This window comes from Helobdella robusta (assembly GCF_000326865.2).
Source record: "Helobdella robusta unplaced genomic scaffold HELROscaffold_7, whole genome shotgun sequence".
NCBI lineage: Eukaryota > Metazoa > Annelida > Clitellata > Rhynchobdellida > Glossiphoniidae > Helobdella > Helobdella robusta.
The window spans coordinates 1203561-1216419 of NW_008705398.1; the positions used below are offsets into that span (position 1 = coordinate 1203561).

Consider the following 12859-nt stretch of genomic DNA (forward strand, 5'->3'; position numbering starts at 1 on the left):
ACCCACGCACACACACACGCACACACGCACACACACACGTGTACAAACGTATGTGCGTACACTCATATATACATACACACTCTTAAGCTCACTCATATACACAAACGTACGTCAATACCCACACAAACACATACACACACATGTATACACACACACATGTACTTACACACACATACACACATGCATACACACATATAGCAGCATGGGAAACACAAAAATGTTGGCAAAAAACAATGAAAAATGTTTTTACAAAAAGATATTTTGAAAAAATTATTTAGATTAGGTAATCAAATAAGGTGACAATGAAAAAGAAACAAAAAAGTTTATAAAATAAAAATAAAAAAAATAATGAAAAAACGCAAATGATTGTATGTATGTATGTATGCATGCATGCATGAATGTATGCATGCATGTATGTATTTATGTATGTATGCATGTATGTATGTATGTATGCATGTATATATGTATGTATGTATGTATGTATGTATGTATGTATGTATGTATGTATGTATGTATGTATGTATGTATGTATGTATGTATGTATGTATGTATGTATGTATGTATGTATGTATGTATGTATGTATGTATGTATGTATGTATGTATGTATGCATGGGCACCAAACAAACATCTGGTCATTGGAATATAACACTGAACACTGTTATGACGGGTCAGTTTTTAATTAATAATAAAAATAATGAAAATAACAAAAATAATATTTTAGAAATAATTAGTTTATTAATTAGTTTATTAATATAATAATAATAATAAGTATAATAATATCATTAATAGTAACAACAGCATAACAACAACAATAACATTAATAATAATAATAATAATAAAAATAATAATAATAATAATAATAATAATAATGGTTAATCCGATTTCAATATTAATTTAGAAATGGAATAAAATTAATAAATAATAAAAAATAAAAATAATAATAAATAAAAAATACTAACAAATAACAAAAGATATAAATATCAATTTTTTTTAATTTTTGTGTTAAAAATCATAAGAAGCCAGTATTTTATACTTTCCATTCGGGACGCGTTATCGGTAATGGTTAGCTATTTTTTCTTCTTGATAGCATTATAGCATTTTAATTATTACTACTACTACTACTACTCCTACTACTACTACTACCACCACCACCACCACTACTACTACTGCTACTACTACTACACTACTACTACTACTACTACTACTACTACTACACTACTACTACTAGTACTACTACTACTACTACTACTACTACTACTACAACTATCACTACTATTACTACTACCACTACTACTACTACTGTAAATAATAAAAATTATAACAACAATAACAATATTAATAATAATATTAATAATATTGATAAAAATCCAATAATAGCTATTATGTTCAACAATGACAAGGCATTGGTTTCGGCTGAATCAATAATAATAAAATCATAATATATATATATATAATGAAATCAACAATGATGACGATGAAGATGATGAAGATGACAATGGCGATGGAAAATGATCGTAATGATGATGGTAGAGATTCAAATTGTGATTGGGATGATGGGAACGATGATGATGACGATGATGAAGGAGAAGATGACGATGATGATAATGATAAAGATGATGATGGCGACGATGATGAAGAAGAAGATGACGATGATGATGGTGACGAAGAAAATGATGATGGTGGTGACAATGATGATGGTGACGATGAAGATGATGATGGTGACGGTCACATGTAAGCTTGGACATTGAAAACCTTTTTCAATTTCCTTTGCTAAATTTGTATAATAATGAAATTTTTAAGCCTTTTCATCTGTTTTGGATTTCGGTGATGATTAATTATGATGATAAAGATACTGATGATAATGATGATGATGAAATCAGTGCTGGTAATGATGACAAAGTTGAAGATGATGAAGACAATGATGATGAAGACGACGATGATGATCGTTATTTTAAGTTTTCAGGAGGAAATTTGTTTTTCTTTGAATTAATTTTTTGCATTGGAAAAATTTGCCCATCTAATTAATGCTCTCTTAATCATTTTTTATTTTTCTTATTTCATAATAATTATTAATAATTTCACTATTATTGTTGTTTATTATACAGGAAATATAATTTTTCTCATATAAATACGAAAAACATTTCAAAATAAAAATTATTTTACTCCTGCAGATACAGGTGTCTAGAAAAAAATTGATTTTTTAAAGTTTAAAATTTAAAATTCATTCGAAAATGAACTACAAACGTGACATAGCATACGAAAATGAATCACACACACGCACGCACGCACACACACACACACACACGCATATACACGCACACAAACACACACGCACACACAGATCCAAACACACACACACATGTATGTAATAATGGACGCCAGTATTTTATCCCATACAAACTTGTGTGTGTGTGTATGTGTTGTAGTTGCAGATTGAACTGGGTTTCAAGTGTATATGAATGGCCTCACAATACCTGGGTCACATTGCTAAATATGCCACTCCTATTGATGAATCCGGTTATGAATCCGATAAACACTTAAAAACTATATAAACATGCATACACCACACACACACACACACACGCACACACACACACGCACACACACACAAATATACAAACAAACATACAGACATACAAACAGACGGTAAATTAGATGAAAGATGTAACTCAGCTACTGACAAACCGATGATAACACTGTTAAAATGTTATTATATAGCAAAAAAGAACAAAAAGAGAAAGTGAAAGAGAGAGAGAGAAAGAGAGAGAGAGAGAAACAGAAAAAATTAGAGAAAGAAAAATGACGAGAAAAGTGAAGAAAGGAACAGAGTGAAAGAGGAAAATCGAAAAGAAGGAGAGAGATATAGAATAAAAGAGGAGTAGCGACAATAATATAAAAAGAAAATGAATAAAATGAAATAAAAACTTTTAGTAAAAATAAGATTAATTAATGAAATGGAATCATGAAAGCGACAATTCTTGAAGGCTGGAAGAGAGGCAACAGATGTTGAGACGAGCGAGATGCTGGTTGGTTGGTTCTTGGTTGGCTGTCTGGCTGGCTGGTTGGTTAGTTAGTTGGCTGGCTTATAGGCTGGTTGACTGGTTGGCTGGTTGGCTTGGTGCTTCGCTGGTTGATTGGTTGGTTGGCTGTCTGGTTGGCTGGCTGGTTGGCCAGTTGGCTGGCTGGTTGGTTGATTGGCTGGTTGGTTAGCTAACTGGCTGGCTAGTTGGTTGATTGGCTGACTGGCTGGCTGACTGGCTGGCTGACTGGCTGGCTGACTGACTGGCTGGCTAGTTGGTTGGTTGGTTGGTTGGTTGGTTGGTTGGTTGGTTGGCTTGGTGCTTGCTTGTGAGGACGTTTTGAGAGACCATTTATTTAAAATTCCATCCTTGATTTGTGATTAATTGATTTTTTTCACTGCATTATTTCCCCTCTCCTTTCTCTCTCTCTTTCTCTCTTTCTCTCTTTCTCTTCCTTTTTGTTCTCCAAATTTTTTCACTATTTCCGTTTAATAATTTTTTCTTCTATAAAAATTTTTTAATGTCTTTTTTTTAGAAATTTTTCTGAATTAAAATCTCTTTAAATAATTTTATTTATTCACATATTTTCATGTTTCTTAAAACTGATTCACACCAATTTAGAACAGAATAAATTTCCAATAAGTTATTGAAATTATGTTTTGTAAAAATTTATGATAAATAGATACTCTGTGGGGTTTCACGCTGTTCGCATACTTGTATATAGTATATACGTCTGTATGTTGTTGCATATTTGTATATATGTGTTTGTATATATGTATGTTTGTACATAAGTGTTTGTATGTTAGATTGTTTTCAATTTTTATTTTACACACCCATACTTAAAATATATATTTCCTAGAAATTCTTGCTTCTGTACTTATTTATTTTTGAGGTTTTTTTTTCATACTTTGTTGGTGTTTAAACACCTTTATGTGTCTGTGTGTGTGTATTTGTATATATGTGTGTATGTATGTATGTTTGTTTGTTTGTTTGTATGTATAAATGTATGTGTGTAATATTTGTGTGTGTGTGTTTGTGTGTGTGTTCTGACTCTTTAATATCAATATATATATGAAAGCGTGTGTTTGAATAATATAGTTAGTTATTTCACAAAGTTTTAAACGCACTATCATTTTATAAACTCGAACCTTTCTTCCCAATTGGGCTGGCTACTACTTCTTGATTCCATTTTCTCCGTCTACTTACTTCTGTCTTTTGAAGGCGTGTAATTTTTTGGAGAAAATATTTTAAAAATTAAATAAATTTTTCATGTTTGCTTGAACAGTTTATAGCATTTTTTTTATATTAACAATTGCATCAACCAGTCGTAAAAAGTAAATCAACAAACATTCGCGGCATTATGCTTCGAAATTGGGAGAAAGATCATAAGCACCTTCGTACCGCGGTTCACTCATCGCTCAGCCTGTTGGTGTGAGTGTGTATGTTATGTATGTGTATGTGTGTGTGCGTGTGTGTGTGTGTGTGCGTGCGTGTGTGTGTGTGGCGTTGGTGTTGTAGCTAAAGTTGTCGTGGTTGAAGTTGTTGTGGCCGTCGTCGTTGACGCTCCTTCACCTACTTCATTATATGGCGATGCATTAATTTGCGGTTAATTTGAATGCACGACCGTGCCTTGCTGCTCGGTAGTTACGTAGGAAGAATACACAGTCGGAATACAAATACCCAACTAGGCCAATGCATCACCACGTGAGAGTTGATATAAACCAATTTATCTCGGCCTTCGATGGCTCATTTATTCATTCAATTATTTTCCAATTTATGATTTTATTCTCATATTCTGCTAATGCCAATTTATTTGGGTGGCAATTAATATTAGTTAGCATTCCAAATACAATTGTTAACGGAATAGAGACAATCACACATGCACAAGCATACCTATCTAACCTTATATATGGGCGACGCGATGGTGTAACGGTACAGTGCTTGGCACTGCTGTTGCCGTGACTAGATTCGAACGCAAAGAAACCCCTACCTGTCACAAGCAATGTATGATGCGTCTATTAGCGCATATATACAAGCAGTGCGGTTTAGGCGATGCGTTGAAATGCTGAAAAGAAAATTATAGAAATTTTTTTTTCTTATATTTGCAAATTTCGCAAGTTGCTAGAAAGAAATTTTCCGTGAGAGGTATTCGATATTTTTTTAAATTTTTATATTAAAATCAGTATTCTTTGTACATGTTTGCCAAAAGTTTAACTCTACATTAACCCTTGTTGAAGTGTCACTTGAGGGTGATACAGACCCGAAGCTGCGCTTTGGCTAACCCCCTTGGCTACTCCCCTTTTGACTACTCACCCCCTTGGCTACCCACTTGGCTAACCTTCCTTTGACTACCTTCCTCTTTGTTAGTAACATTTCGTAGAAAGGGAATAAGTTTGTATTTATTAGTTAATAAAATTAATTAGCTACTACAATGAATAATAAAAACAGGTGTGATGATTTAAGAGGAAATTAAATTTTGAATAAATAAAATGCTGTGATGACGTTTGCGTGGGTGTACGTTGGTGTGTATATATGTGAGTGTGTATGTTGATGTGTATGCATGTGTGTATGTATGTGTTTATGTATGTATGATGATACAAAAATAGTTGTCAACCAAAATCACCCTAAATTTTCCTTTTAGCTGCTATAGCATGGATATTGACAAGGACAGAAAGGCAGTAGTCTCTCCGTTATAAAGTAGATTTTATAAATATAATAGAATAATAAAAATAATGCCTAACAGTAGAAAATACTCGAATAAATGAATGAAAATAAGTGTGGATGAATTGATTTAATATGGGCTCTACGTGACTAGACATTGCGCCAATAATTCAATACCCCCATACAAACTATAAGTTAATACGCGCTTCCAATGTGTCAACGCATTTGTATTCTCTTTCTCTCTCTCTCTCCCTTCTCTCTCCTCTTCCTCGCTCTGTTTCTTTCTCTCTCTCTCTCTCTCTCACACTTATTCTTTCTCCTAATCTATCATTGTCAGAGTGTTATGTATTTATTTCATATGATGTAGTTTTAGCAGCAAGCCAGCAAGTGATATGAATGCAAGTTAATGGACAGGAACACGTCACACACAGAGATTGTCTGTGTCAAATGTATCGAAAGAGAGAGAGAGAGAGAGAGAAAGAGAGAGAGAGAGAGAGAGGAAAAGCGAGAGTAAACTAGAACTAAAATATGAAAAAAAACTGAAAAGAAAACTGAAAAACATTTAAAATTTTACCAAAAAATTTTGTTAAAGTTTTTTAATAATGAAAAAATTAAAAGAAAATTGATTGAACGCGTCATTCAGAAGGGCAATGAAGCCTCTTGAACATCATTAATAAGTACAGCTTTTCTTTCACCCAACATTTAACATTTACGGCTTGATGGTCGAACGGTTAAAAGCGTCTGATTCTGCTTTGTCGATCCTGGGTTCAACTGCAGAGATAACCACGTTTAACATATGCCATGTGTGTGACGTGTGTATATGGTGGTGTGTGTGTATGTTTGTTTCTCTGTGTGCGTGTATGTGTGTGTGTGTGTGCGTTAGTGTGCTTGTGTTTTTTACACGTTGGAGAAATTACAACGAAAAAATGACTTCTAACCTTGAGTATTTAAAAATTTCTCATATCAAATATAAAAGAAATAAATCTTGCAATCTTTCCATGGAAGGTTTTATGAAAAGAACAAAAATAAATTTAATTTAATTATTTCTACGAAAATTAGCTTATTTTTTTAATTTATTTTTGATTTTTAACCAAAAGTTTATTAAGATTTATATGCCTTTTAGTTTCATTTTGTTTAGTTTTAATTGTTGATTGTTTAAACTTGAGCAACATTCTTTTTTTGAGTTTCCTAGAAACAGAAATCGCAAAAAAATTTTGAAAAATTTTGGAATGCTTGCAAATTGCAAAATCCTAGCAATAACGTTAGCGCTACTAACCAAAAGACAACAACATTAGCAACAATATCAACAACAATAACAACATCAACAACATTATCAACAACAACATTAACAACAACATCAACAACATTAACAACAACAAAAACCAACAACATCACCAAAACCATGAACGGTAACAAATGTATTAGCCCGGCCATGAAGAACATCACAGAAGGCATATTCATCATCATCAGCTTCAAAAAATATTTTCTAGATCGTTATGGAAGCTATTATCATCAGATCATCATCTAGGTCATCATCATTTAGGCTATCTTTGTTTTCATCACCATGAATTTATCTTTTTTAGTTAAACAAAAAAAAAAATTCATCATCATCATCGTCTTGGTCATTTTAGTATTCATCATGGTCATTATACTGTTGGTCAAAATCAAGGTACTCATCATCACTTTACTCACTGACATCTTCATCATCACCATCACCATTTTAATCACCATCATTAATTTAATCTACGCATCATCATCATCATCTCGGTCATAACATCTTGGTCATATCATCGTCTTGGCCTTCATCTGCTTAGTCATCATCATCATCATCTTGACTACCATCATAACCATCAATTTCAACATCATCATCATCGTAATTCTCAACATCATCATCGTCGTCGTCACTGTCATCATCTTACTCTCTTCAACATAAATGTCATCAGAGACATTTTATATGACAACAACAACTTCAGCAAACAAAGACATGAAAGAAAAAATTCGAACATTGAAAACATCTACGTCATAAACTAAAGCCAAAACAACATCAATAACAATAGCAATAACAAAGAGTAATAATATTAAAAATATAAATAAAAAGACAATAAAAAATTACTGTAGCACTGATATAACAGTAGCAATAACACCCAATCTAATCCAAGAACTGCAAAGCAAAGAAAATTTTAAATTACATTACAAAAACCAGAAATTTCCAACATAGAGTGAGCATGAAATTTTTCATCAAACAAAACAACAACAACATCAAAACCAACACAACAACAACAACAACAACATCACAATGATGAACAAAACAGAACATTGATAAATGTCACTGGATAGTTCATGTATGCATCTCATCTTATTCCACTGTGATTCTTTCTTTCTTCTTCTTCTCTCTCTTCCCTCTCTTTTTTTTCATTTTTTCTCTTTTAATATTTCTCTCTCCCTCTCTCTCTTTATCTTTATAAATATACATACTGATATGTATGTGTGTGCTGGATCATACGTTCATGGCACCTAAAATGGTTTATTACGAAGAAAGAGAGAAAGAGAGAAAGAGAGAAAGAAAGAAAAAAAAGAGAAAAAGAAAGAGAGAAAGAAAAGCAAGAAAAATAGCATACTGTAGAAAATTTTTACAAAGTAAGAATAACAAACATTGAAAATTAAAAAAAAACAAACCAACGAAACAGAGCGTGCGAAAACCAAAATAGCAGACATGAAACAAGACTGAAATACAAAGTGAAGCAAGGAAAACAATTAAATATTTAATTCGTCAGAGTTATGTTTAATTCATCAAAGTTAAGTTTGTTTGAAACCTACCCCCTTAATAAATTATATACTTATTTATTTGAGTTAATTGATTAATTAGATGATAATTCAAAAACAGTTAATTATTCCAATTATACAACAAACTTAATCGCATACGATTGATAGGTTGGTGTCTCTGCAGTCGAACGCAGTCACCGCAACAGCAGAAGCAGGCAACTAAATCATTAAACTACCTCACTCCGTAATATCTTTAATTACATTTATCAGCCGGGAAACAGTTGACTGGTTCCTGGAATCTTTTTTATGTTTTCTTACTGGATGAGAACTTTGAGGAAATGTTGATGAAACCATATTAATGCGGCATTCTATATATTCAAACGCAAATATTGAAAATTTTTTTAGGAATAAAGTATAATATGAATAATATAAAAGTATAAGTGCTAACAATAAAAAAAGCAATAAATATAAATTAAAGAACAACGAAATAATAATAAATAATGATTATTCTAGAAACAAAGATTCAGTCGTAAAATTTTAACAATCGACTTTGTATATCAAAGACCAGAGAAAGTTGAATAAATCATTATAAGCTTTAACAAGAGGTTCCGTCGTAAAATTTATAATTTATTGGCCCTTTGTATATAAAGAACTCAGTATATAAGGTTGGAACGGTTCGAAACGTACAGCGTTCCCTGCATTCGAAAAACTTTTGAGATAATTTGAAAAGATCTCCAGTTCCATATTCACTGCATTTAAGAAGTTTTTGAAAATATTTGTGACGATCTTCATATCTTCTGTTTCACAATCAGCTATGGATCGATTTGTTGAAATTTCTGCCATGTATGACTCACGTATCACCATTGAAAATCTCAGGGCCGTTATCAACGAGTATTTTGAGGACTTTGATAGGAAGAGGAGAGAGGGACAGCAGTCAGTGATGTTGAGCGAGTTGAAAGGTACGGAAGCCTTGCGCGTCTTAACTGAAGACGAGATTGAAAACTTGGCAAAATACATGACAGATGAGACTGGAGAACTCTCTGCTAGGGACAACTGGCTCACAAAATTTAAACAACTGAGCCATAACGATCAGTACGACATCATGCGGGATACGCAGATAAGGTTTATTTTAGTCGGCCAAGAACCTGAGTTGATTGAAGTTGTGATAGAGAAGTATGGCTTCACGTCAGAGATTATACACTTAAACCAACAGGCATACGATTTACTTACTCTACCTTTTTTCAAAGATAGGTTCACCGACAATTCCTGCGCAATATGCATGGATCCCTTCGAAGAAGGATCTTTTGTGAGAGAGCTACACTGTGCCCATGTATTCCATCATCAGTGCATAGGAGAATGGTTCAAGGAAAACGCTTCCTGCCCTATCTGCAGAACAAAAGTACCTACAAAAATGAAATTAACGCATGAATCCTACAGAAGGAGGGTGGAGGGAGATAGGGAAATAATGGAGCTCGGTTTGGTGACCGAGCCAATTTGCGAAGAATTTTAACTGATTTGAACGTTTAAAAATTAACTTATCAACATTTATTTTATATTAGTGAACAATGATATACAACTACTTAACTACGTGCTTGTCAATCTTGCATTTTAAATAAATTGATCTTTAGTAATATTTGAGTGACACATATAATGACCATATAATAATAATAGCAATAATAATAATAATAATAAATAATAAAATATAAATAATATTGATATCTAACTCTTTCTTTTTGCCTATTTTTCCTATATTTAGTCGGATTGCATATCTTAACCATTAAAACTAACAATCCTCTTAAATATAAACATCACGAGCTAACGAAGTGATTTGCTTGGGCTATATAAGGAGAAACTGCGATTCGATTCTCGTATGTATCCAAATTTTTGTAACATGGAACTATTTAAAAATCCGAAATAAATTGATAATTTAAAAATAACAACTTTTATGTTTAACTTTGTTCGAATATACATGAACCTACCAAAAATTACATATTTATTATTTTTGGTATTTTTTACTGTGTCATATTGTGATCATGGTCATTCTTACAACGCTTCATTACGAATTCACGAAATAAATAAATTTAGAATCACATTTCTCCGCTTGATTTATTAAGGCCAGTGGGGGAGAGAGAGAGGGAGAGAGAGAGAGAGAGAGAGAGAGGCAGGCAATTGCAATAAAACTATCTGACGCTATTTGTCAAGCCACTCGACAACATCAATAACAACATTAATAACATTAACAACAACACAAACAACAACAACAACAACAACAACACTCATTACATTAAAGGATACAACGACAAATATTACATTAACAACTCAGACAACAACAACACAAATAACAGCAACTACAACAACAATACCAGCCGACAACCATATCTGAAGTGCAGTCAATGATCTAGTTAATCTTGATTTAGTAGTAGTACTTTTTGGCATCTAATTCAACATCAGCTATTACTAAAATTACTTTTTACCATTGCCTTCCGCTTACAACACAAACACACACACACACACACACACACACACACACACACCACACACACACACACACACATATATATGCACTCTATACTAATGCTAGATAGATACTTTTATTGTTTGGATGTAGAGTCGCATTGAAACTGTGTGGAATATGTGGATTCATGCGTTATCACATTGTTCTGTGTGTATGTGTATGTGTGTGTATGTGTGTGTGTTGTTGTATGTATGTATGTATGTGTGTATGTATGTGTGTGTTTGTGTCTTTATTATGATTTTATTTATAATCAATAAAAAAGGATTAGTAATTTTCATAATAATTTTTTATTGATGCGTTTGATTGGTGTCAGTTTAAAATTCTTTTACTGATGTCACGGTAAAATATCTGCAACAACCAACTAACTGGTAAGGTTTATATACAGAGTAAAGAATGCATCAGATGATGACAACAGCAACTTAAACAACAACTACAACAGCATCAACAACTACTACAACAACAGCAACAACTACAACAACAAAAACTGCAGACCAACACCGAGAAAGACATATTGTATAGTATTATAAATAACAACGACAACAACACAAACAGCAAAACAACGCTAAAACTTCAACAAAGTCTACAACAACAACAACAACACGCACATAAGCAACAACAACATCAACAAAAACTCGATACCAATTAGCCTGAGTTTCATATAAACAAGAAGCCAGCCTTCTTAAAAAACAACTTGGTCGCCATGTCGTCCATCTTAAACCGGAAGTTATTACTCGCCTATATGTGTCTTTGGTACGCTAGACAGATGACCAATCCGGATCAACTTCCGGTCGGTCACGTGAGAAACGGCGGCGTCGGCGCGTTCTCTATTTCGAGTAATGGCGACGTAAATAAAGCATCGATGACGCCCAGCGATGACGATATTAGCAGCAATGGTGGTGGCGACAAAGACGACGACGATGCCGATAATAATGCTGATAGCAATGGTAAAAATGATGAAAATGAAGATGGTGATGAAGAAGAAGATGAAGAAGAAGAAGAAGAAGACGCAGTGGATGATGAATCTGAAAAATTATTTAACGAGAAAGTCGTCGTGATAAATTGGCATGGCACAAGACAACAAAACGTAAAAACGAATATAACCAGCAGCAACAACAACAGCAACAACATCAACAACAACTACTACTACAACAACAGCAGCAGCAGAAGCAACAACAACAACTACAAAAACAACAACAACAGCAGCAACAACAACGAGAAGACTCATAAGAGTAGCAATAATACAAATAACACAAATATTAATAAAAATAATAATAATAATGATAATAACAATAACAACAATAAAAACCAGAGTGCCAAAGCAAATAAAAAAAATTATAAATACCATACTGACGCAAAGGTTGCTCGTGTACATATTTACAAATGCAACCACACCAACAACAAAAGCAGTAACAACTGCAACAACAACAACAACAACTATAACACTAGTAATAACAATAATAGTAATAGCATGAACAACAACAATAGTATCAGCAACAGCATTTTCAACTTTATCCACACCAGCAACATCATAACTAGAAAACTCACCCGCAACATAAACCACATAGCAAACAACAACAAAACGGACAAGGGCAATTTTAAAGTTAGCGTCAACCATATTATCGTTCATTACAACATAGGCAAAGATATAAAAAACAAAGATATCATCATTAACAATAACAACAACAACAACAACCACAACAACAACAGCAGCAACAACAACAACAACAACGAGAACAACAACAACAACAAACACGTCTACAACAACGTTAAAACAATAATCAACAACAACAACAACAACAAACCCGTCTACAACAACGTTAAAACAATAATCAACAACAACAACTACAGCAAAAAGTTTAACGACAACAGCAGTAACACTTTGATGAGCCGCCAAAAAAC

General features: G+C 33.0%; 2 protein-coding genes across 2 annotated transcripts in view; both read left to right on the top strand.

Moving 5' to 3' along the window:
- Positions 1-9691: 9691 nt before the first annotated feature.
- On the top strand, positions 9692-9862 carry HELRODRAFT_128480 (hypothetical protein; the record flags this gene model as incomplete). Its single annotated transcript, XM_009030726.1, has 1 exon — positions 9692-9862. A coding segment is annotated over one exon (171 nt), but the record flags the coding sequence as incomplete, so codon positions are not given.
- A 1798-nt stretch (positions 9863-11660) lies between these two features.
- Positions 11661-12859, top strand: part of HELRODRAFT_164746 (hypothetical protein) — a gene marked incomplete at both ends in the record, with an annotated part of 4098 nt that continues 2899 nt past the window's right edge. Inside the window, one exon of the mRNA XM_009030727.1 lies at positions 11661-12814. Within this exon, the coding sequence (XP_009028975.1) occupies positions 11661-12814 (1154 nt within the window). The remainder of the gene's footprint in view (positions 12815-12859) is intronic.